Source organism: Sturnira hondurensis, unplaced genomic scaffold (assembly GCF_014824575.4).
Source record: "Sturnira hondurensis isolate 20B ecotype Veracruz unplaced genomic scaffold, ASM1482457v3 Scaffold0005220, whole genome shotgun sequence".
In the NCBI taxonomy this organism is placed as follows: domain Eukaryota; kingdom Metazoa; phylum Chordata; class Mammalia; order Chiroptera; family Phyllostomidae; genus Sturnira; species Sturnira hondurensis.
Genome location: NW_028077851.1, coordinates 7,296,940 through 7,322,924, shown reverse-complemented (window position 1 = coordinate 7,322,924; position 25,985 = coordinate 7,296,940). Strand labels below are relative to the sequence as shown.

Genomic DNA, 25,985 nt, shown 5'->3' with positions numbered 1-25,985 from the left:
AGCCCTGGGCCTGTTGACCACTGAGACAGGGTTTTGGTCACACTGAAGATAACATCTAGGCCTCAGTTGTGTTTCAGCTCCAGGCCCAGAAAAAGCAGCGAAACCAGACAAAACGACGCCTGGGTTGACATCAGAGTCTGTACACTGATCAACTACCCCTAGCACTGACCAATCAGTAGAGACCCTGACTCCCTACACCATAATCAAGGATGTTTCTCCTATATAACCCAACCCATCCCCTGCAAGCCCTCTGAGGAGCCAGGTCTTGGGGCATTAGCTCACCTGTGACTCTGAGTGTGAGCCACTTCCTGAAAATAAGCCCTTAGTTTCTTTGCTGTGAGCTCCTGTGCGTGTCTCACTGGGCTCTCCTGCATGCAGGCCAAGGACTCCTATAGTCCAGTAACAGGCTCACAGAGTTATAGCAGGGATGATAGATTTCGTATCAAACCAGTATTTCCCCAATCAAATGAGTGCAATTCCTTAGCTAGAAGATACTTCTCTTTCTAATAAATTTCAAAATTAAAAAAAATAACTATGGTAGCTTGTAAAAGGCCACAAAGAATTTAGGGTGTGAAAATGGGTCGCTCTTTCTAAAGGTTCAGAATCACTGATAGAGCTATGTAAATGGAAAATTCGGACAAAGGGAGATCAAGTGATTTTCATAGAGAAGAAAGATCATGAAAGTCCTTGAAAAGAAGGATTTTAATTCTTTAGCTAATTTCTTTATGGTCTCCCCTGCTCACAAAGGTAGATGGTTCCATTGCTTTTATAACAGCAGTTTAGTTAGCAGAACTTGTGAATAAAGCTAAGGGTTGGGAAAAGAACCCTCAAAATCTCTGAAAAGGGGTTTTGTTTCCAACCAAGGGGAAAAAAATCTGATTTTTTTCTTTTTACTGTACTGAATGATTTATTCACATACCACATATATATATATATGAAATTCAGAAAGAGAAATACCTTTGCAACTTCTGAGCTTTAATCTTCCAGTTCTGAAATGAGCAAAATATAGTCACATTCATCCCAGGGACAGAGAAATATAGTTTCATTAAATTAATCCTCACATGTTGTGAGGTCCTTTGAAACGTTTAGCTATAATAGGCCATAGAAATGCAAATGATGAACAAGAACTAAGAGAGAGGTAAGCCTGCCAAGCCCCCACAATAGCTGAAGGCAGATTTTCTCAATGAATCTCCTGATGCATGGAAAATGGGGGGAAAGGAAGATTGGAGAGATATATGATGGACGAAACTTCTTTCTAATGTGACCCCAGCAGAGGCAACACTACTGACGGAGGAGCTTGTGATTTCAGTGTATTATCCTAAACGGAAGAATTAGAAAAGGGCAAGAAGGCTGGAGGTTCTCGGATTCCACAAATGCTGACACTACCATTTCTGCTTGTCTGGGACACAAAGGGAAGGGAAGGGCTGCTTCCTTCTCCCTCAGAGCTCACACCTGACATAAGTGTTAAAATCTTTAACATTGCTCAATAAAGAAAAGGGGGAAAAATACACCTTCAAAATCAGGGAAAGGAAATCCAAAAGCATTTATATTTTCTCATTCAATGCTAGATCCCCCCACCCCCAGCCTTACTGAGATATAAATGCTAGATTTTTAACAATCATTCTATGTTGTGTTTTTTTAAAAAATCACATGCCAGTGTTAGTACAGAGAGAATTCTAATAATGGAAGTTTGTGTATTTAACCTCATATTCTAGTAAAAAACTGGAACAAATGGGTTTAAGTCAGTGACACTTGAGCTGAAGACTTGAAGTTCATTATCAGTATGTCTTGAAATGATTTGGTTGCTCTCTGGGGTTCTTGCTTTTTATTTGCATGTGTTCCTACCCAGCTTGCTGCTATAAAGGTCGGGAAGAGGAAACTACCGCCCAGCCCTAGTTCTTTCATTTTTGAGAAATGGCTGAGCTGGCTCAAGGGATGGGCGCCTGCCCTAGAATACTGGGGGCTTGTCAAGCGAGTCAGCACAGAAGTGCTGTCCGCCCAGAAACAATGGCACCGCAGTTGCAAACACCGAATTCTACATTGTCTTTTTGTTTTCATTTCCTAGCCAAAGAGCAGGCAGCAAAACAGCAACACTGGTCTGCTATTTTCAACCCTTTCTTAGCAACCCCTTAGAAGAAGGCATGGGCAGGCGTTTCTGCTCTGTCTGGGAAAACGGGGCGGAAGGGTATGACAGGCTCACTTCCTTTTTAACCTTTACTGAGCAGAAAAGAACAATTTGAAAATGCTGCTGCCGCTGCTGCTGGAGCCTGAGAGTCACTTCCTGGCAGCCTTTGTCAATAGAGACCCTGCCACAGGACACGTCTTCAAACAATGTAGACACAGCCACGGTTTCTTATACCTTTCATGGGAATGAGCACGTAATTAATGTGCAGCTTTGATTTTTCATCCTAGGCACACTGGTAGCCAAAAAGCTGGTACAGCTTTTGTTGAGATGTACCTCCCTGTAAGGCATTCAAAGGCGCTCTAAGGAGTCGGTCCACCCATGGGCCAGCTGCTTAAATGGCTCCGACAGTTCAGAAATAAGACTAAAATGGTGTCAGCACCCACATGGATTATTCTTCTTAGCAATAATGCTGCAAGTGATACGAATTATATATATATATATATGAAACATGTATGTGTGATGACTAGAACCAAACCCTCAACCTAAATACACTGTGTGCTCTGACCAGGAACCAAACCCAGGACCTTTCTGTTTAAGCGATGATGCTATAACCTAGTGAACCACACCAGNTTTCACAGAAACAGTGAATCATTTTTTAAATAATGTCCCCTATTTTATATAACTACTGTATATATGTATTTGTATGTGTATATATATATATATATATATATAATTATATATAAGTAACAACCAACCTAATGTAGATATTAGGTTGGTTGTTACTTTAAGAAAAATGCCACAGATATTGAGAAGGGAAATAAAAGATGCTCATAACATAGTAGTCGTTGAGTTTGAGAAGCTAGTAACAACACATTTGCTCTCAGATTTTGTTAGTATGCCTTGCAATACCCATGGGCAATATGAACCCTAGGCACATCCACCACCTCTCCCCTTTTGATAAATGCATAGACTACCTAGTTTTTGAAAAGAGAAATCTTAATGCTGAGCGTCACATAATAATAAAGGTATTTTATCCTGCTGAAAAGTGGCAAAAGAAAAAGAAAGCGAGATGAGTTCAATGGGCCTGGTGGGCAGTGGGGGGGGGTACAGCTGTGGAGCCAGGATCAAGCAGAGAGCCCTGGAGGAAGTGTGTATGTGGAACCAAACGCACGGCTCTGGGCGAACACTGCACTATAGTCAGCTAGTGCTGGTTGCAACTTCCTGACAGCAGTTGGACTGGTTGGTTTTTCCTCCAGAAGACAAGAAAAAAGAGTGATATAGGTCAGAGGGCTGACTTTCTCCTAGCAGCCTTTGGCTTTGCTGTTTCTATACTGCACATGGACTTAACTTCACTTGTTTTTTTTTTTAACATTTCATTTATTTGTCTTTAGAGAGGAAGGAAAGGAGAGAAGGAGAGAAATATCAATGTATGGTTGCTTCTTGTGAGTCCCCTGCTGGGAACTGGCCTGCAACCCAGGCATGTGGCCTGACTGGGAATTGAACCACGATCGTGTGGTTCGCAGGCTCACGCTCAATCCACTGAGCTACACCAGCCAGGCCTTAACTTCACTTGTTGAATGACCCGTCGATTCAGTCTCACTCTTGCCCTTGTTTAGAACTTGGCAACCCACTGAATGTTTTTGACTAGCTTTTCCGGAGGATGACTGAGGTGTATGGGTGTCAGTACAGCTCCAAACAATGTTTATTATAAGTCGCAGTCCCTGGGAGAGGACCGCAACCCTCTTAAGGCCACGGTTCCTTAGTGATTCATTTGTGTCTTTCACAGTCTCTCACTGGCAGTAAAGTGCTTCCCAAGTGTGTGCTGAATGAACAGTCTGCTCATGGCTCACCCGTCCCACCTCCTCCACATTAATACATATAAATAAACAAACCAATTCAAAGGACAGGTAATGAGCCCAGGTAAAGCCTAGACCATTGGTGTCTATACATTTCCACCACATCTGGCACCCGATGTCTGGAAACTTTTGGACGGCTGTCTCCACTACTCTATTTTCCTCCAATTATTGAATGATGAAAAAAACAGAGCAATAATACACAGAGATTCTGAAGTAATGTCAAAAATTATTTACTACTGCTGTACTTGTTTTTTTTTCCTACTGCCCTCTAAAAAAAATTCTTGTTTATGAGAAATTTAGCTGTATCTGAATCTGCCACTTAGGAGAGTTTGATGTTGTCGCTCTAGCTTATATCTATTCATTCTCTCCCTCTCTCCTTCCCCCTCTCCTTTTGCATTAAACTTCAGAATCATTAGTGCTCTGATTCACTCGCAAAGGAACTATGAGAGCCCAAAGCCCCAGCCTCATCAGGAATTCCAGGCTGGCCAAGATACTCCTGCTACCAGCCCCTGCTCCCAGGAATTTTCCTCTCCAAGTCTCCCCAGAGCCACCCACAGCTGTGCCAGTCACTCTGGAGAGGGCTCCCCAGCAAGCAGCCTTCTCCCTGTCCTCAGGCCCGAAGCCATTCTGGGGAACAAGATGACAATATAATGAGAAGACAAAAGCCTGCACTGTGTTAATTTCTGTCTGCCCATTGTTGTGAGCATGAGGTCACTGGGGTTGTGTACTTTCTGCACATCGGGAAGTCTGTTATTGAGGGAAACGGTTTCTTTTTATTTCCAAGGCCATGAGCAAATTTAGAGTGCTGTATTTGGGGGAGCTTTTTTGTTTGGGGGATTTTGTTTCTGTTCTTGTTCTCCTCCCCTTCACAGAGGAAGCCCTTATAGTACAGGCTTTGAACTTGAGACTAGGAGGTAGATAAGAATGATTTCTCAACACAGAAACTATAGGCCCCGGGCTTGATATTTGTATTTCTTAATTTCCACACATACTTTATCAAGATCTTTGACAAATGTTCTTACACTTCGACTTTCTCTATTGGTTTAGTATTAACAGACCTTACCTTAGATCTGGGAAGAAGGAGGAGCCATCTGGCAAATTAAATGTTTGTCATGTTCAAATAGTTCTGTGGGTGACAGGAAAGGAAAAGAAAGCAGTTGGTTAAGCAAGTGATTTGACTTTCAGAAGAAGATAATCACATCCATTAATCCACTAACAATTATTAAGCATGTACTTCTGTCCAGATTTAAATTCAACTAGTATTTATTAGGCGTAGGCCTTTCACATACAGTATCTGTACTTTGTGTTACAGCACCATTTACTGAACTAGATTGTTCTTTTTTTTAAAGACTTTATTTATTTATCTTTAGAGGGCAAGGGAGGGAGAGAGGGAGAGAAATATCAACATATGGTTGCCTCTCATGTGTCCCCTCCTGGGAACCAGCCTGCAACTCAGGTATGTGCCCTGACTGGGAATCGAACCATGGTTATTTGGTTCACAGCCCTGCGCTCAATCCACTGAGCTACACCAGCCAGGGTTGTTCTTAATGCCACCAGACAAAGCCCTTTCTATTGCAAACCAGGAATGATTGACATTCCTATATCCCATCCTCTTGTCTTATTTTCTTAGAGATCCAATGAGGCACATTCTGTCAATGTCCAATATTATTTTATTAGGTAAGTAAAATGTCTATATGGCTGAAAAAGGATATCTAAGGAAACTATCTGACACTTCACAACTTGCTGTTAACCAGTCACTCTGCTAGACCCTTCATAAGTATAATCTTATTTAATTCTGGCTCCACCCCAAAGTAGTAGGTGCTGGAAATGTAAAATGATGCTAGAATGCTCTCCAGTTTACAGTGAAAGCACTGAGGCAGGGAGAAGTGAAGTTATTCGTGCACTGGCACAGCTGGCCAGTGGGAGAGCTAAGATTCTATGTTGGTTCCCTCTGCCCCTAGGAGCCACGGCATGCTGCCAAAAGTCTAAGATGATACCTATGATTGCAGCCCCCTGGTGTTATGCCTCGATTAGGTTACATTCCATGACAAAAGTGATGATGTCACTCCCCAGATTACGTTACTTCATCATGCAAGGTAGGGGGGATTTTGCAAAAGTAATTAAGGTCCCAAATCAGTTGACTTTAAGTAATTGAAAGGGTGATTATCCTGGGTGAGCCTGCCTTAATCAGCTGGGCATCCTCTGAAAGGGGGCTTAGGCCTTCCCTGAGTCATAGAGACTCCCGCAGAAGCAAGTGTCCACGTGCAGCACAGCCTCAAGGAAAAGATTTCTGCGAACAACCACTGGAGCTTGGATGGGGACCGGGCTTTCAGATGAGGATGCAGCCCCAGTCTGAACACCGTGATTGCAGCCTTGGGAGGCCCTGAGCCAAGGATCCCAGATTCCTGAAGTATGACAACTGTAAGCTAATAAATGTGTTGCTTTAAGCCACCCAATTTGTGATAATTTGTTATGCTTCAATAGAACATTAAGCCACCAAATGTGCAAGCTGTTTGATAATACAAATAAAACTATCGAGACAATACTTGAGCACAGAAATATATTTCAAATGTATTATATACTTATAAATTATATACCTGAGCTACTGTGCCCAGAGATTATCCCTGAATACACGAGATACACATACACACACACGCACACACACACACCAGAAGTTACAAAGGATAACCATTATTCTGATGCATGTCCCTCCTCCACCACTGACAGTTGTCCTCCCTGCTGTAGAAATTATAACCAGTGTTGAAACGCTAGTCTTAGTTATCTGCTCCCAAATGCACTAAAATATGTTCAAAATAGAAGAGAGAAGCGGGTTTTCAGAGAATCTGACCATAGCATGTCTAGGAGGCAGTAATGGAAGGGTACATACTCAGCCTTTTCATGGAACCCCCAAAGTATGCTTCCTTGGAGACCCTGGACATTCAAGGGTCATTGTCACCCCCACCTACTCAGGCCAGAATCAAAGCTGGGTGTCCCCCATTCATGAGTCAATCAGCAAGGGGTAGTGATTGCCTAGGACTGCACAGTTCTGCCTATAGGAGGGGAAGTCTGCCCATAGGAAGGGTCCAAAAAGGGCACATTTGGGCAACAGATTAAAAATGCCTTCAATCTTTTGATCTATCCTTTAACTCTCCTACTACACACACTTCAGGGTTCAGATTTTTAATTTTTACTTTAACCTGCTGTTTTTCTTTTCCCTGCTTGTACAAGATGCTGCACTAGAAATTATATCCCATGAGAAGCTTGGTTTACATTCCATGCCAGTTTATTGTGGTCATTTTTATGTGTCTGTCTACACATTTCATGCTGTGCCTCAGTTCTCTTTCTGAAAATAGCTTTGTCTATACAAAGCAAACTTTGTCTAAAAAAGCAACCTTTTTCTGAAATGGGCTGCATGGTAAGTATTTTCTGTTTTTTTTTTTTATAGTCTCTGTCATTGCTACCCTAACCCTGCCATTGAACGTGAAAGGAGCCATAGACAAGCCACAATGAATGAGTGTGCCAAACTGGATTTATGAACACTGAAATTTGAATTTCATATACTGCTTACATGCCAAGAAATAGTATTCTTCCTTTGATTTGTTTTTCATTTACAAATACAAATAGCATTCTTAGTTCTCAGGCTGAGAAAAACAGGTAGCTGGTTATATTTGGCCCCTCCGGCCAGAGTTCACTGACTCCCGTTGGTAGAGAGACATTATCAGAGTTAACAAATTATCACTGTCAAAGATTTTTCTCTTTTTTGAAATGAAAAATGTATGGATAAGAAGAGTCATAAGTACATCGATATATATTAAATTAGCAAAGATGTCTTTATAGAGGTCATGCCGGATCTTCAAAGAAGGGGATGATTTTGTATGTGCATTTCATTTAACACGATAAACTCAGTGAGCTGGGAGCCGCCTTACAGTTTTTACAACTGAAGACCTCAGCTCATAGGTTAACATGACCATACAATCCTTTACACTATTTGACATACACACATCAGTATGTTTGAAACGTGGGCCATGTGCTGGCAGAATCCATAGACCTGATTGGTGGCAATCCGCCAAGATAATCAAACCAGAAGTGACCCAGCCATATCCAGATCTTTGTCAACTTAAGATAATCATGAGTAAGCCCTGGCTGGTGTAGCTCAGTGGATTGAGCACAGGCCTGCGAACCAGAGGATCAAGGTTCGATTCCCAGTTAGGGCACATGCCTGGGTTGCAGGCGGGTTCCCTGCAGGCCAACTCCCAGCAGGGGATGCACAAAAGGCAACCACACATTGATATTTCTCTCCCTCTCTCCTTCCCCTCTAAAGATACGTAAATAAATAAAGTCTTTAAAAAAAAACCAAAAAAAAACTTAAAAAAAAAGATAATCATGAGTAAACTCCAGTGTCTAGTTTTTCCATATCCTCGTTCATCACTTCAGACACAAATTATGCAGCGTTAGATTAAGATACAGCTGACTATAGCGTTATGCTGGCCTTAAGTTATAAAACAAATATAACTTTAAAAGACATAAAAGACTGGATTATAACGTTTGCAGATTCTTAGGAAATGCATCTTTTTAGCCAATGGGAAACATGACAAGGGGCAATCTCATTTTCCAGAGTCCAAATTCTTAAGCCCCAAATTCCTATACCTGTAATGTTGCTTTTTCCACATGACAAAAGGAGAAAGGGAGGAAGGGAGGAAGGGAAGAAGGGAGGAAGGCAAAGTATAAATTATTTTTCTAGAACTACATAGAAAACTGTTCTCATGGTTTTGTGTTGTCCATTTGGGCTGTCAGGGATTGGCTTGGTGACACCATCTCTATGCCAGTATATCCAGTACAGTGCAACAAGTTGATGGGTAATGAAAGATCAGGGGTATCCACTTGGGTGGTCTGGCAAGAACTCAGTTTGAAGTAAATATAAGCTCTCTGGAGATATCTACCATGAGGAATGTTCTTTTTAAAGCTCATTGTTTGTTTTAATCCAATGGGAAAAAAAAGAGATAAAAACTGAGGAGTAAGATCTGTAAAGAGAAAGTACAAATATTAAGACGGGCAAATGGAAAAATGGCAGTCAGGGAGTTGACTGGAAGCCAAGTTCAACTTTTAGATTGTCCTGGCAAAATTCTCACTGAAGTGAAGAATTAAGGTCCACCTGAGCACAATGCTTTAGTTGAATTCAGTAATTCTTAATGAAAAGCTCTAAGTGTATGTCCTTACTGTGTTATCAAATACAGCTTGTCTATTTACATGACTACACACATGCACACACTCAGAAAACATAGATGAGTGCAAAGAAGATTATCCAAACAATTAAAAAACGAACCCACCACCTAGTTAATTCATGCCTTCGGTGTTTAAGGAGAGCTTGCGTTAGGAGGTTTATTACAATAAAACCAGCAAGCTTTTTGAACTAGAACAATCAAGTAAGGTTAATAACCCCAAATCTAACTATAGCGCTGTGGCAACTCTCATCTAGAAAGGTCACGACCAAGACCACCCACATTCTCACATGTCCAATCAGGATAAGAAATCAGTCTTTTAACTTGTAGTGTAGTTCACGAAGAGCAAGATATTTCAGACAGTCACTCTAGGCAAGAACCAAAATGTGTCCTCAGCCCTGGAAGAGCTGTGATTTATGACATACTAGCTTCCATACAAAATGAGACCTTGATGCTGAAAAGAATTTGTGTTCCTTAAGGTTTGGAGCTCTCTAATTACAGAGAGGATCTTTAGACTTACCCCCAGAGGTTTTAATATTGTTACCTTAATTTATAACTGTTCTTTAATTTGAATAGTCAAATGAAAGTTTTAATTATCAGCAAGCAGTTCTTCATATGGAAAGAGAGCACTGCTGGCTGGCTCACCTTTGAGAAAAGGTACTTTCAGTTATTTTGTCGGGGGCAGGGCAGGGGGAACCACAGTGAGTATTAATCCTCCTTGAGTCAACCAGCCTACATTTTAAAAACATTTTTTAAAGATTTTATTTATTTATCTTTAGAGGGGAAGGGAAGGAGAGAGGGAGAGAAACATCAATGTATGGTTGCCTCTCCTGTGTTCCCCCCTGGGAACTGGTCTGCAACCCAGGCATGTGCCCTGACTGGGAATCAAACCATGGTTGTTTGGTTCGCAGGCCCATGCTTAATCCACTGAGCTACGCCAGCCAGGGCTCAACCAGCCTACATTTGCACAAGATCTCTCTAGACAAAGCTAAGCCTGAGACCATGGCTATGGAATCAACAGAATTAACAACTCCATGTTGAATTGATAGTCTTGATTTTCACTGCTTTATACACTGAACAGTCTGCCATGTACTAGTATAAATAGAAGACAAGTCTTCATTATGTTAACGCTATGTTCAATCATCGGAAATGAGGAATATTGAATTATTACAACAAATCTATGTTGAATACTTGCTATCCAATGAAAAGATGTTATCTTGTGCTCTTTTGGTTTACTTTCTTTAAATAAGATTTGTATTGGAATATTTTATATTCGTAGAAATTTGCAAAAAATAGGACAAAATTCCCATCTATCCCTCACCCATTTTTCCTCTATTGTTAATATCTTACATCAACATGGTGCAATTGTCACAACTAAGAAAGTTACCCTGGCTGGTGTAGCTCACTGGATTCATCATGGGTCTGCAATCCAAAAGCTTGAAGGTTCGATTCCCAGTCAGGACACATGTCTGGGTTGCAGGCCAGGTCCCCAGTACAGGGCTCATGAGAGGCAACCACACATTGATGTTTCTCTCTCTCTCTTTCTCCTTCCCTTCCCCTCTCTCTAAAAAGAAAATCTTTGAAAAAAAGAAAAAGAAAGTAACAATGATATTTCACAATTAACTATACTCAAGACTAATCTAATTCCACCCATTTTTCCCATGAAATGCCCCCTTTCTGTCCCAAAATTCAATCTAGGAGACCACACTGCAGGTGGTGATCACGTGTGCCTACTCTGCTCTGGGCTCTGCCGGCTTCTTCTTCCCATAATTTTTTGCGACCTTGACAACTTTCAGTAGTGCCGGCCAGGAATTTTATAGAATGCCCCTCCATTTGGGTTTGCCTGTCATTTTTCTCATTACACCTAGGTTATTTATACTTATTTATTTTGTTAATAACAGGAAAAGTACCCTCATCACAACATATTGGAGGTTACCCAATAGCTGCATAACATCCCTGGTGACGTTACCCTTCATCTCTTAGTTAAGGCACCATCCGTCAGCTAACTCCTCTTTAACGTTACTGTTTCCCCATTCCCCGTCTATACTCTAGTCTTTGGAAGTGACTGACCAAATCTCACCCACCTTCAAGTATCTGTATGGGGTTGGGGGGAGCATTAATCTCCCTGACATGGAAGAAAGCATCATTTGCAATTATCTGCAAGGAAGCTATGCCTCTTCCCCTCAAGGTGTTATCTTGCAATGCCCAAAGCATGGTGACCGGGCAATTTTTCATTCAGAGCAAACTTCTCTTGAAATTCAGTAATCCATTAGGAACATTTTAACGAAAGTCGATTATTGCCAGACACTACGTGCTTTTAGGAAAATTTCACCTAGCCATCTAAGTCAAGGCAGACATTTTGCTGTCTGATTAACAATGAACTTGTCATAGGAAAAAAATGAAAAAGAGTCAAGGCAAAAAGAAGTGAGGAGGATGAAAAGGAAAAGAAAAAAGAGGCCATATAAAGTGCCTACCTGCTGGTATAATTGGTTATCACCTGCCAAGAGACATTATTGTCCACTCGGCAGGAGGGAGTTACTCCCCCTCCACCCCATAGTAGCTCGACAGGTCAACTACCTAGAGACGGGCTTTTAACTAGTTACCAGTCTACTAATCGATGGTCATTATGCTTTATGCATTTGAGTTCTCAATTTTTTAAAAAGACATTTTATTTATTTATTCTTAGACAGAGGAGAAGGGAGGGAGCAGGAGAGGGAGAGAAACACTGATGCATAAAAAAACATCAGTTGGTTGCCTTTCACATGCCCTGAACTGGGGACCTGGCCTGCAACCCAGGCACATGCCCTGACTGGGAATCCAGTGGGTGACCCCTGAGGTTGTAGAACAACACCCAACCCACTGAGCCTCACCAGCCAGGGCTAATTTTGGGGTGTTGAGATTAAAATGGGGCCCAGTAGGGTTCCTGGCGTAGGTGGCAAAGTTCTATTTCATTTTATTTTTTTTTATTCTTACCTGGGGATGTTTATTGATTTTTTTTTAGCTGAGAGGGAGAGAGAAAAACATCAATGTGAGAGAGAACCATCAATCAGCTGCCCCCACAATGAAATAAGTCAGTCAGAAAAAGACAAATACCATATGATCTCACTTATATGTAGAACCTAATGAACCGAATAAACTGACAAAATAGAAAGAGAGGTATGGACGCACCAAACACGCTGACAGCTGTCAGAGGAGAGAGTGGTTAGGGGCCTGGGAGAAAAAGGTGAAGAGATTAAGGGAAAAACAAACAGACACCCGTATGGTAAACACAGGAGAGAAAGTGGGGTGGGGGGAAGTGGAACAGGGCAAAGGCGGGGCGGGGGGGCGGGGGTAAATGGGGACAGAAAGAGACCTGACTTTGGGTGGTGAGCGCACAACACAGTGGCAGATGCTGTTTTATTCAGTTGTACCCTTGAAACCTGTATAGTTTTATGAACCAATGTCACCCCAATAAATGCAATTGAAAAAGATAACTCAACCCTGGCTGGTGTAGCTCAGTGGATTGAGCGCGGGCCTGCAAACCAAAGGATCACAGTTCGATCCCCAGTCAGGGCACATGCCTGGGTTGCAGGCTGGTTCCCAGGGAGGAACACATGAGAGGCAACCACACATTGATATTTCTCTCCCTCTCTCCTTCCCTTCCCTTCTAAAGATAAATGAATAAAATCTTTAAAAAAGATAACTCAAAACAAAGTTGAGAAACACTATATTAGAAAGATGACTTATATACCAGTCGTGTAACAAGAGGAAAGATAAATATATGTGCTTGTGCATATATAGTGGAGACAAACATGAATTAATAAAAAGTGGCATCCAAAGGGAGCAAGGAGAACCAGCTGAATGAGAATATACTTCTCATATTTCTTTTAATATTTGATCCATTTCAATGTATTGTGTGTTCAACAAATTGAATAATTAAAAATACTTTTACCTCTAATCTTGGCATGTCGGGCCAACTCTCTAACCAACTGAACTACCCAGCCAGGTTCAATTCGGTCAGGGCACATACAAGAATCAATGAATAATGCATAAATAAGTGAAACAACAAATCTATCTCTCTCTGTAAAAAAAAAAATCGATAAATAAAATTAAATTAAAACTTTTAAAAGGTCAACTGCTACATACTAGAGATTCTGCCTCCTTTGAGGCTATACCACCACCACCGCCCCCCCCCCCCCATTGAAATCAGACTTTTCCCTGGTTTCCACACAAATAGGAAGCCAGGGTATGTTGAAAATGACTCTGGGGGTGAGTCATGGCTCAGGTATTCGGCTGCCTTAGCCCTTGCCTCAAGTCTCAGATAGAATAGGGTACAGTGATTATAAGCAAACAGCAGTATTTGGATAAAGACATTTTTTCCACATAGAAAATGCGAGAGAGCCAGACATCCTTGAAAGCTCTACCTTTTATTCCTCTCGTGCCGGTGCTGGGAAGCTGTGTTTGCCCAGTACAGCAGGTGATGTTTGTTCAAGTCTTGCTGAAACGCAGGCACCTGACTGCAGTCAAACTCGCAATTCTAAAGCCACTTTGTGGTTGTCAGCGAAAAGGGCAGGAGCTGTCTTCCCGTTTTACAGTTCCAGAGGCACTGGTGCTAAAGGGCTTGCCCTGTTATTCCAGTTCTGTCTAGGTGCCCTTTACAATGCAAACATCCTTTGTCCATCAGGGTCCTGGCAAGGCTCTGCCCCTGCTCTCCCTCAGCCCTTCCACCCCCTGTGGTAGCCATGCAGAAATAAGAACGAGCCATTTCCCTGCCAGATCCTGAATAATACTGGATCGCAATCGGTGTTAAAGTTCTAGCTTGAACTGAATGTGATCTACACATGTACGTCAGTATTACTCTTGAAAATCACAGCCATGACGGGTGCCAATGTTCGGTGCTGCAAACAAGCTCCAAGCTGCTTCTCAAAGAGGAAATGACAGCACACGGCTCTTATCGGCCACATCTCGAAACGGCCTCCGAGAAGATTTTATAGCTTGGCCTCTCCGTAAGGGTGACTCTAGTCTAGCAGAACAAGCCCGTGGACCTACACATATAAGGTGCCTTTATTTCTAATATTGTCAGCATGTAAATTCTGAAACTGTACTCACTGGTTTATACGTAGAAGGTGGAACACAAAAACAAGTTACATTAGAAGAAATGATAGCGTTAGAAGTTTGCTTTTGAAATTTAAAGATGTTATTTATTTATTTTTAGACAGGGAGGAAAAGGCGGGAGAGAAACATCAATTGATCGGTTGTCTCTCACACGCCCTCAGCCAGGGACCTGGTCCACAACCCAGGCATATGCCCTGACTGGGAATCGAACTGGTGACCTTCTGGTTTATGGGATGATGCCCAACCCAGTGAGCCATCAGGAGCCAGGGCAGAAATTCACCTTTTTGCTGACACGACAGAAATAATCAATGTGGGCAAGAATCACCCATAAATGCCAAAACTATTTGGTGAAATTATGGTGAGAAACACCAGACTTGAATCTCAAACTATCTCCCCACAGGTTATTCATTCATCACAAAGCGGAAAGCAATCGTTTTATCGCACACACACCTGATGGCAACCATAGAAACAAGAGATCAAAGTCATCATCAACGAACAGCACAAACTGATATGCGGGGCCTCTTCTATGGGAGACCCCGAGAAGGATGCACATCCCTTATGGGGTGTCCCTACAAGTAATTATCTGATTCTAATCACGAAACACCATCCGGCACACCCAAACTCAGAGAAATTCTACAAAGTACCCTTCAAAAGTATGAATGTCTTGCAAGTCAAAGAACAGTGGAGGGACTGTTTCAAATTAAAGAGACAGGGCAAGTAAATGCAGTGTGTGATCCCAGAGTGGATCCCTGGGAGGAGGAAGAAAGCTGCTGTCACAGACACTAATGGAACTGGTTACATTTAAATGCGGAATTTATAGTAGATAATACTAGTATTGTATCCATGTGAAGTTTCCTGACTGTGATCATTGTACTATGGTTATGTAAGAGAATGTCATTATAAAAGCAACCATCTACTGAGCGCGTAGAATGTTCCAGGTGTACATACCCCTTCAGCCCTTGCAAGATCATGTGTTAGGACCACTCCCTCCCCTCACTTTGCAGATGCGAAAAGTCAAACTCCGAGGAGTTATGAAGTGTATGCAAGGTTGCACAGCTATTAGGTTGCTGACCAGGAACTGGTGACGAGTTTGGTGGGGACAGCATGGAAGTATGTCATTCCGTCTGTTAGCACCTGGAAGCCTGGATGAAGAAATGGCAAACAGGCTCTCAGAGTGGACTCAGGCCTGGGGTGTGCAAGATGACGTCAGCGGGGCATGAGGGGGAGGAGAGTTAGGGTCAATGTGTAGGGCTTCAGCGTGGAAACCAGACTGAGAAAAGAAAAGAAATGAGGTCACGGGCAGGCCAGAGGTGGGGAATGGATGTCTTGATAATGTGACTCTGAGTCACGCTGAGAAAAACAGTACACCACAGGCCAGTCAACCCATACATGCTCCCACACAAATAACTGAAACAGAGGTTTGATTAAACAATACTAACCCTTACCATGCAGGTGAGTCTGGTCATTCCTGTTCTGTTTCCCTTCAGGGATTTGTTTTGGCTTGTTCGTTTTTTTGCGTGTTAATTTTTGTTTTCAATTCTGGCAAGAATCCACTAAATTGATTTCCTGTAACTGTAGGGGGACACAGGCCATTTGAAAACCACCCTCCAGGCTCTGGCACCAGCACAGGGCTTCCGAGGTAGAGAAGGAAAGGTCAGAATGGCAGTCAGCTGACTGGTTTGGAGCCTCCTCCCTTGCTTAGCCTGCCTTCCCTGGCTAAGCCTGGGCCCCTCACAATTCTGTTCACCTGGTCCCAAGACCAAACGCCCTAACTGCCCTGCACCCTAATAAGGTCCTAATCAGAATCACTTGTGTACAAAGAGCGGCGTCAGGGGCCCATCACAACTGACCTCTGCCAAGCCAAATGCCGCTGAAGTTCTGAACATACACTGACGTCAACGTACATAGGTGTCGGCTTTCAGGAGAGGAGGAGAGAGAAAAGAAATTGTAGCTGTTTCAAAGAAATATGGTCAAAAGTGTGGAGCAGCCTTCCTCAGGGCTGATGATTTTTTTTATTTTTTTTTTAAATTATATATATATATATATATATATATATATATATATATATATATATATATTATTGATTATACCATTACAGTTGTTCTATTCCCCCTTCATTCCCCTCCACCCTGCCCACCCCCTCCCCCACCATTCTCCCCTTTAGTTTATGACCATGTGTCTCAAGTTCTTTAGATTCTATATTTCCCCTACTATTCCTGCCCTCCCCCCTGTCTATTTTCTACCTACCGTCTATGTTACTTATTCTCTGTGCCTTCTCCCCCCTTCTCCTCCTCCCACTCCCCTGTTGCTAACCCTCCATGTGTTCTTCATTTCTATGGTTCCGTTCCTGATCTAGCTGTCCTCTTGGTTTGCTTTTGCTGTAGGTGTGGTTGTTCATAACTGTGAGTTTGCTGTCCGATTCTTAATGTCTGAGTTAGATTCAATTAACCTCACCTCTTTCTTATCTGAACCATTAATTCTGTGAAACTCGGGGGGAACACCTAAATAGCTTTAGTTTGGGGTATTTATCTCTCCTGCTGGGAAACTTCATGACCTATTTCAGAAAAGCAGCCCTGATTGGATGAACGCTCAAGACCTTAGTTGCCACTATGTTTGTTCTTGGTACACAAGCGTATTCATGCATCTCTGTTATAACGTGGGGCTTTTACAGAGAAAGTCGTTGGAACTGAGGCACACCGCAGGCTTTTACATGTAGCTTCACGAACATATGTTTGGCTACATGAACTCATGGTGCTCTCATCTTCCCAGCTCAAGTTAACAATAATGTTTGAAATGCCAAGTTCAAGGTTGTATACTGTAATCCTTTCTTCAAATAATCCATTTCATCTTCTTTTCTACTTTATTCACTTTTTAATTTTCAGGACAGGCCTCTCTCCAACTACTTATAATAGTATATATACTTATATTCCCAGATGGTAGTTTTCACTTGCCTTGAGGACATTTCAAATTGCTATACCAGCGCAATTCTTTTCTTCTATGACTGCCCATGCTCTTCTTCTCTGTAATCACAGTAAACACATGACCGATCCCAAACCTTTAATGTTCCTTTCATTCCATGCCCCTTTGTCTCCACTTACTCACGGTTCCATATTAATCTTTATATCATGGAGTAACTTTCTGATTAGTTTAAAAAAAACCTGTAATCCCCTCTTCTCCCCAAACCCAGTAAAATATCCCCGCTTACAGTACCAATTTCCAGGTCACCACTTCAACCATCACGGTGCAGTGCCTCTACTAGACCTATCGGTCACCATTCCTAGTAGGTCGAATGATGGCCGCCCCCAAACCTCTGTCCATGCCAAATCCCTGGAATGTGTGAGTGTTAACTTATCCGAAAAAGTTTTCATGATGTAGTTAAAGACCATGAGATGAGATCATCCTGGAGTACCCGGGTGGGCCCTAAAGCCAACAACTGGTGTCCTTCGAAGAGAAAGAAGAGTAGAGGACGCAGAGACAGGGAAGGGCACATGAAGACAAAGGTGGACACTGGAATTACGCAGCCACAAGCCAAGCAACTCCTGAAGCCACCAGCAGTGGGGGAGGCAGGAAGGGTCCTCTCCAGCGTCTTCGGAGGGAACGTGGCCTGCCAATACCTTTCTCTGGGGGGTGTGGGGGAAGGGAGTGCCTTTTTATTTGTATTGATTTTAAAAAATGTTTCGTTGAATTTATCGGGGTGACACTGGTTAATAAGATTATATAGGCTTCAGGCGCCCAGTTCTGCAACACGTCATCTGTATATTACATTGTGTGTTCACCACCCTGAGTCAAGTCTCTTTCCATCTCCATCTGTCCCCCTTTACCCTCCTCTACCTTCTTCTACCCCCTTTTCATCTGGTAACCACCGACACCTTGATGTTGGACTCCTGGCCTGCGGAAATGTGAGAGAATGATTTTTTGTCTTTACAGCAGCCTCAGGAAACTATACACGATAGACAATTAGCGTTTAATGGCAAACCCTAGTATAAGGCACGCTAAACCTCAGAGATGCCACCAAAACTTGTAATTTTAACTATTTCAAATATTTTACCCCCCTGTCTACACCATCATAAAAACTGGTAGCAAACGGACATGCAAAGTGTTTACAATACAGAGGTGCTGCAGCCTGTTGTACTGAAATGCACACTAGGCAATACAAATAAAAGTATGATTTATTACCATCTCTACTAGATTCATATAACACTGATAATCTGCTTTTTCAATGACAAGTATGAACAGCTTCTTCTTTGCCCTTCCCCCAGTATAGCTACATTCTGAGCAGCAAGAGTCTACAAGCTGTCTCATGCGGGCTAAACGATTTTACTTCTGATATCTCCTAATGGCCTAAAGGTAATTCTCAAATTCCTCAGCCAGGCATAGGGGCCCTTCATAATTTGTGTTCACTTTCTCCTCCAACCCAAGGTAGAGCTCAGTGAATAGTTGCTGGGTAAAGGAACCGCTCGATGGCTCATTGACTCATGCTGTCTACGACTAGTCACTCACACAGGTCTGCCTCTCCCATCGGGCCCAGGCTGATTCATCTTCCTTACTCCCAGCAAATAGGAAAGAGCTGGGCACACAGGAGGTGCTCAATAAAGGTTTGTTGAGTAAATAAGAAATCATTCTTTACACCCTCCTCGCAAAGCTACTACTTCCGGTTGAAATAACTGGATGGCACTCGATATATTGAGAGTATAATATATACATTTCATCTTATGAAATAGTTTTGTTTCTAGGTTGGGAAAACACTCTCACGAAGTATCTGTGCAGCCAAAGGGTATCAGCCACTTACAGAGCTCAGTGTGGTAATGAGGAAAAACATAATTTCCTGTGGTTTGACAATAAATGTGACAGGAATAGCTCCGACAGCTTTGAATAGATTGTGAATGTAACTTGTCCCTCTCCGCTGAAGCTCAAGGCTGTGGAATCCTACCAATCACGCGATTGTCATGTTGCTCCGTTCTTTGAGAGAATTTCAAAATTCGAGTGACCACTTCTGTCCCCAACAATCTTACAGTTGAATTGGAGAAAGAAGGCCGACAGGGGAAAGGTTAAAAATCAGCAATAAGAAATGTTTCTCTGGAAAGTCAGCTTCTACATCATCAAACTCTAGAAAAAGATCGATTTTTAAAACAAGGTCCATTCAGTCCATTCCTAAATCTTGAACATGCCTCATAACGGGTTATCGAAAGCTAACAGACAAGAGTTATTAGGCCCAATCTTTCTGTGCTTTTAAAATATTTCATTGTGGTGCAAAGAATCATTTGGTTTCCATCAAATTTCACTCTCCATTGAACTTTTGGAGGAATTTTAATGTGATCATTACAGATACCTTTGGGGGAAAGTCCACACTGATGCAAAGAATACATCTTAACACTCACTTAAAACTTCAAAGCCCTTAACTTCAGCATTCACCCTAGATATGGAAAAGAATAATTTTTTAGCATTTTCCACTCAGATTCAGATGAAAAAGGTATCTTTAACCGAGGGAAGACACATGAGGACAGGGACTACATCTTATTTATGGCTGTATCTCGGTGGCAAATAAAATACCAGGCAGGTGTTGGGCAGTCCATAAATACTTGGAGTAAACTAGTGACTCGGTGCCCTAACTCATTAATATGCAGTTGGCTATAAGCACTGATTCAAAATAAGCACAGCCACAGACAGTGGCAAATGAGCGTTCAAAACTCTTTAAATGTTTGTAAAAATATGTATATTTAGAATTGTGCTATCTCACATGTCATTCATGAATTCAATGGTGCCCCAAGACAAGCGTGTCAAGTGAAGTCTCCACCAAGTAAGAGGAGGAAAGTGCGTATTGACGCCCTAATGCGTGCGTGTCCATTACTATTGGACATGAGACACTATTGAGCTTAAGAGAATACGTGAACATGAACGTAGAGTGCACGGACCCTGCCCACAGAAGTCTCAGAAGCCAAGAGCAGGGATGGCTGTAGCAGCACAATGTGACTAGAGAGATAAAAGGCAAAAAATAAGCCAGGTTATAAATACAGGTCTTAGAAGTATATTCTATCCTTTGCTTACTTCATGGCATGTCTGTGTCTTAAATTTGTAATTTAGCCTCTTCTCGTTACATGCAAATACAATCTAGTTGAACTTCAAATTGGTGTATTTAGTTCTCTTAGATTGCAGTGCAAGTCACTCTTAAAAGTGAGAAACGGGGAGTGAGGGACGGTGTAAGTTTTATATTTTCTTGCTAGGTGGGTGAAGGTGTTACTAGGATAAATCAAGCTTTAAGTGCTTTTGACATTGTGGAATGCTGTTTTCAATTTACATTCTTAAATTAAGAAAGGCTGGAGAGGTTTTTTGGGGTTTTTTTTGTTTTTTTTTTTTTTTTTTTGGTTCTTAAACTAAGAAATGCTGAACAGGGGTTTTTGTTATTTTTTTTTTGTGGCCATAGTATTGGTTCCAAAATTCACTGTTACTTCTAGTAAGCAGAAAATTGGCCCCATCATTGAAAAAAATAGAAAATTATTTTATTTTTGTGTCTTGTGGAGTTAGATACGTGTTTAGGTAAAAATCTTCCTGGTGCATTTAAAGGAGACAATATCTAAGTCCCAGAGTGTGGGGGGTATGCCTGATGACCAGGGATTGAAGAGGCCCTGGTCAGGGGAGAGGCTCCGAGTCTACTGGGACTTTGCATGCCCTCTCTCCCCTACACACTCAACATGCCCCCCCCCCCCACACACACACTCAATCCTTGCACACATAGCCCAAGAGCTGTGTTGTTCTTCGGGAAGAATAGATTTAAAACTCCACCCTTCAGAAGGCTGAAAACGTGGCTGTGGTGGGTGAGGAACCTGTGAGATTTAGAAATGAATGCGTCTGCCCCAAGAGCCTCTGGTGTGCCTCTTTTTACTTCCTCTATTTCGCTTTATTCGGTCTGATCAATTCAAAATTTGCACAAGTCCCAGACAGGATCGTATGGCCTTTGGCTCTTAAGCTCCCCTGGTCTGTTTCCTCCTGGGGGGCGGGAGAAAGTCAAAGAAGCCGGGGTGCAGTGGCCCAATCCCTCATTCTAATGGTGAACCTCAGGTCCCCTTCGTGTCTGCGAAAAAGATCGTCCTCTCCAAGCTCTGTCTCCTGAATAGCAGCGTAAATTCCCAGACTGACTCATAAATATTCCCAGTGCTTCTGGGAAGATTCTCCTCTGGGAAGAAAAAAGAACTCTCTTCCTGATTAAAAAAAAAAAAGTAGCCTTTCCCACCCCCATTCCCATGTGCAGCTTAGTGTGGTATGTGCGGAAGCCTCTGAATTCGCCCATCCCACACGCACCAAGCCGCCAGAATTCAATTATTACCAGATTTTCATTTCACTTTTTTTGCTATGTTTTAGTTTTTTAACCTCCCAGGAGAGAAAGGTCTTCTCTTCCATAAATTGATTTCATGAATCATCCCTTTCCCCTTAAAGCTCATTTTTATTGTTTCAACTGAGGAATGCTGGCATTGTGTCCATTTGAAATCCTATTCTATCTTTGCATTATTTGAAAAATGCACACAGGAAAAGCCTATAGAGCCTGGTCTGTGTATGCCTTGGGCATTTTCATCCCGCCCACACCCTTTTTCTTGCAGCAGGAAAAAAAAATGCAGAGCTGGAGGGCCTACTCCCAGTCCTTGTGCTCACATCCTTCTCCTGCTCCCGAGAGCGGGGCAGGCCAGGGCGCTGCAGGTTTTGCAGCTCAGGTACACTCCCTTCCCTTGCAACGCAGATGAAGGCTTCTAGCTGCTGGTGCCGTTGACTAGCTAAACCACAGGTAAATGGTTTCCTGTGCATTTCTCAAAATAAGTGTTGAGCAAAGGAAATGAAATCGGCCATTTTAATAATGATCAACAATTTGTGCTCCCCATCTCTCCCTTCAGAGGATGTTTTCATAGGTCTGGTTTTTTTGGGGGGCGGGGGGAATTTAACTTGGACAGTTGTCCTGTGAACCTTAAAAGATATTAGGTAAGCTTTTCAATGCCCCCCCCCCCCTTTAACTGATCCCCTAGAGTCGTCTTCCTGCCCGTTAAATAAATGCCGCTGGAATAGCTTGGCTTTTACAAGTCACCAGTTAAAATAGGTACTTCCAAGCGATTGAGAATGACTGAAGGCAAGCCCCGAAGAGCCAGTGAAACCCAGTCCGGCTAGTGTCCGAAGGCTTTATTATTCACAGGGTTTAATTTTTAAATTTTAGTAATTGCAGATGCACTTGTTTTATGAAAACCAATTTCCAGTGAATTCTAATTAGAACCAGCCATTAAGAGGAAAATGTGCTGAATCCTTTCATAAAGATGCTGTTAAAAATGTACCTTCCCATACTACAATGTTGGCAGCTGGCTAAATAGCCAAGTTCAATTGACACCAAAAACACTTTTCTTGATCACACACAATTCAGCATTGGGCGAGTCAAACTGCAAACGTATGTTTTATCAATGTCTTCATACAACTCAGGCTAGAATCCCATCAGCCTAAGGAAATGAACTCCCAATTATCTAGCACAGACAAGGTTATTTCACATACCTGGATGAAACCCATTTTTACCAGGTGTTTATCCTTTACCACTCCCCAGTGAGACCACAGTTCGGGGCCCCTTTCCCAAGGTTTCATCTGAGAATAAGCCGCTCTTTCCATACACCAAACAGTCACACCAGCCAGGTTTTAAAACTTTTTATTTGCATATTAAAAAAATTGTGCATTCCAATAATTAAAATCATTTTAACAAAAAAAAAATGGCACTCTGATTAAACTGCATTTTACAGCCTGCAGGACACCTTGGACCAGCTTGATTTTACTCTAATTTCACTGTCGTCCCACCCAGCTTCTTCCTTCACCAACATGCAAGTTCTTTTCCTTCCCTGCCAGCTAGAGAGGCAGATGGGAGAGGCAGGTGCGGCCTTCATTGTCAGTAGTTCTGATGTGAAAAGGGGCAGCACAGTCATTTAAACTGATCCAACCTCTTTGCAGCTTACAAAGTTAAACAGCTAAAAGAAGTAAAATAAGAAGGCAATGCTTGTGGAATGTACAGTGCATATTGGCGGTGCGGGCCTCATTACGATTCGCCTGCTTGCTTCTCCTGTTCAATCGCTGTGGTCAGAAAAAAAAAGATGGAGGGGATCGGTTATGCGGATTCCGTGTAGCCTAGTGTAAGACCGTAGTACTTTCATTTAAAACATCTTTCCTAACTGTAAAAATCCTATGAGTATCAATAGGCATTTCATCATGAAGTTTTATAATATTAACTAGGAATACCAGACAAAAGCGTATGCATATTTACACAGTATATTAATCATTGCACCAATTATTAAAGCCGTGTTTGTCGGCTGCAGAAGCATTTTTAATTAAACTTTCCTGGCCATTCTTCAGGAACCGTGGGCTCTTCCCCCGCCCTCCCCCCAACTCTTCTCCCGGCCCCTCCCATCCTCCGTCCTCCCCGCCCCCCCCCCCACTCCCGCCCAGCCTGGGGGTGAAGGGGGGGGGGTTGAGCTTACTTTCTTTGGAAGGCAGTGGATTTTTCTCTTGCGTTTCTGTCTTCTTCAATTTCGACTTATCGAATTTCTCAATCTCGGCCATATCGGGTTTATCAGACATGGTTGCTGAGGAAGCTGCAGATACAAAGCCGAGGAGGGAGTGTGAGGGCTGAGCCACCCAGTCTCGTTTCTCCTGGCTTAGTGCGCTTTGGCCCTCGCATCCCCAGCCTGAAACCCCACCTCCGCCTCTTTCCGCAGTCATTCACGACTAAAAACCCCGTCTTTCTACAAAAAAGTCCCCCCATCCCGTTGCAGTATTATTTCGAAATGTGGGGACCACTCTGAGAAGATGGCTCTCGTATTAGGAGGCAGATTGAGCGCTGCGGTTAACTGCAACGCTTTAACCGAAAATCTGCCTAGGAGGGGAGAGCAGTGAGTTTATGGGGGAGAAAATCGAGTAACACTTGTTAAAATAAAGGTAAGGTTGCACAGAAGAGTGTTTCCATTTCCTACTGGTGATCTCTCCCTGCAAAGGTGCGGCCTGTGCCACTTTCCTTTGTGACAAAGGCGGCGCCTCGGACCACCGCCCTACCCGCTTCCTCCCCGGCGCGCAACAATGCAGCCAGCCGCACAACGCTGCCCCCTAACTCATCCGCATCCGCACCCACGGTCAATACGGGAACCCCTGCGCCCAGGCTCCCACGAGCGCCTTTTACCCCTTCCACATCACTGGCCAGGACGCCACCCGAGGCTGGAGAAGAAACGTAATTCTTGTGCCTCCGGGCTAAGATGGTTGTGAGTTGGAACAAAGAATCTTTCTGTCCCTGATTTATTGCCGCCCAGGAGGTAATGGAGAATGCCCTCCAGGGTGCGGGATGGAAAAACCGTTCCCTGAACGCTGTTCAGCCAAACACCAGGTTGGTTTTGCTTTTTTCTTTTGTTTCTGTGGCTTTTTTCTTTAAATTTAACTACCCCGGTCCCGACCCCTTTTAACCGGTATCTGCAAGGATTCGCCATTCCCCAGCTCCCCAAAGCAGCCCTTGCCGGGAGGGCCACGTGCGGTCTGCTGTAGCGCTGCCGCAATAGGGATGCGGCCGCTGGGTGGGAAGGAAGCTGCCTAGTCCAAGGGTCCCAGGGCTCACCCGAGGGAGGCGCTCGAACGGGAGAAGAGTCCAATCTGCTCGGAGATCACCGCCGAATGCCGGACGGGGGCGGCGAGCACCGCTATAAGCCCGCTGCTATGTAAATGAGGTGATGTCACCGCCCGACCGCTTAACTCCTTCGCGCCGGGTCGCAGACGGCGTCCAGGGTGCGGGGGGGGGGAGGGGTGGCTACCTGGCGTTTGAGTTACCCGCTCGTGTCCACCAATGCACCCCAACTGCAAAAAAAAAAAAAAAAGAATAGGACAAGCAAATCCCAGTCTCCAGCACGTCCTTCATAATGTCCTTTCCCCTATTATGTCTGTTTTATCATAATGGATTTTTGCAACAGCCTCGCAAATCTGCTTGTGGGGAACGGAGCAGATTAACTAAGGGCCTAAGTGGTACGTAGAGGGACCGGCATTCCTTTACTGCAAATCTGGCTTTGTCTGATGTAGCCATCTCCAAGCTAGGGTGCGGTGTTACCTCGTAGGAGGGCCCCGGCCTCGGCCCCGGCCACTGCAGGGGTGCGATTCGTGTGACTCAGCTTTCAGGCCAGTGGAGGGCCTTCGCTCCACCCGGCCCTCTTTGTCTGGTCCTTGGTCTTCTTCCTGACTGTGTGGGAGATAAATCACCCTACAGTGCTTTTTTAAAAAATGCATTGTGACATGCATTTTTTTTCATCGCTGTAATTTCGTGAACACCCAGATTAAATAACTGGAATATTTGCTTGCTTGGGGTTAATTTACCTGGAGTCTATAAAGTTCAACGCCTCTCTCTTAGGAAAATAAGTCAAGTTCAAGCTCTACTATTGACTTACAGCTTGACAGTGAGGAAGTTCTTTTACTTTCCTGTTCCTTATTTTCCTAAATTATAAAAGAGATTGGTAAGGAGGCCTGCGTTGAATGTCAAGTGCAAGCAATCCCTTTATTTCTAAAATGTGAAGATGAAATTTAAAAATCGAACTCTATTTTGAAGGGAGACTTTTTCAGCACAAGACGTTTGCGAGGTACGCTTGTGAGTCACATCCAGAAATATGGAAATTTAGGTAGCGAGAAGCAATTTTCAAAATGGCACCTGACTCT

At 43.1% G+C, this 25,985-nt stretch overlaps 1 protein-coding gene and 1 long non-coding RNA gene across 5 annotated transcripts in view; both read right to left on the bottom strand.

Annotated features, from left to right (window-relative positions):
* Positions 1-14,008, bottom strand: part of LOC118987230 (uncharacterized) — a 177,640-nt gene extending 163,632 nt beyond the window's left edge. For 3 of the 4 annotated variants that reach the window (XR_005066524.1, XR_005066525.1, XR_005066526.1), the window contains exons 1-2: positions 13,604-14,008; positions 5,045-5,107 (exon numbers count right to left, since the gene is read on the bottom strand). This is a non-coding gene — a long non-coding RNA (uncharacterized LOC118987230). Of the gene's footprint in view, positions 1-5,039; positions 5,108-13,603 lie in introns of all 4 variants that reach the window. The other variant, XR_005066523.1, reaches the window with a different exon arrangement.
* Positions 14,009-23,020: 9,012 nt separating this feature from the next.
* Positions 23,021-25,011, bottom strand: TMSB4X (thymosin beta 4 X-linked). The gene is made up of 3 exons (XM_037046303.1): positions 24,904-25,011; positions 23,783-23,896; positions 23,021-23,378 (listed from the first exon to the last, which is right to left on the bottom strand). Exons 2-3 carry the CDS (start codon positions 23,880-23,882, stop codon positions 23,344-23,346), a joined length of 135 nt encoding a protein of 44 aa, XP_036902198.1. The 5' UTR covers positions 23,883-23,896; positions 24,904-25,011; the 3' UTR covers positions 23,021-23,343.
* Positions 25,012-25,985: the final 974 nt, after the last annotated feature.

Bases quoted from the DNA above. Each gene is read 5' to 3' on its own strand.
- TMSB4X (XM_037046303.1), bottom strand. From the start codon at position 23,882: ATGTCTGATAAACCCGATATGGCCGAGATTGAGAAATTCGATAAGTCG. The intron at 23,379-23,782 runs GTAAGCTCAACC...TTCTGACCACAG, and splicing joins TCCACTGCCTTCCAAAGAAA to CGATTGAACAGGAGAAGCAA.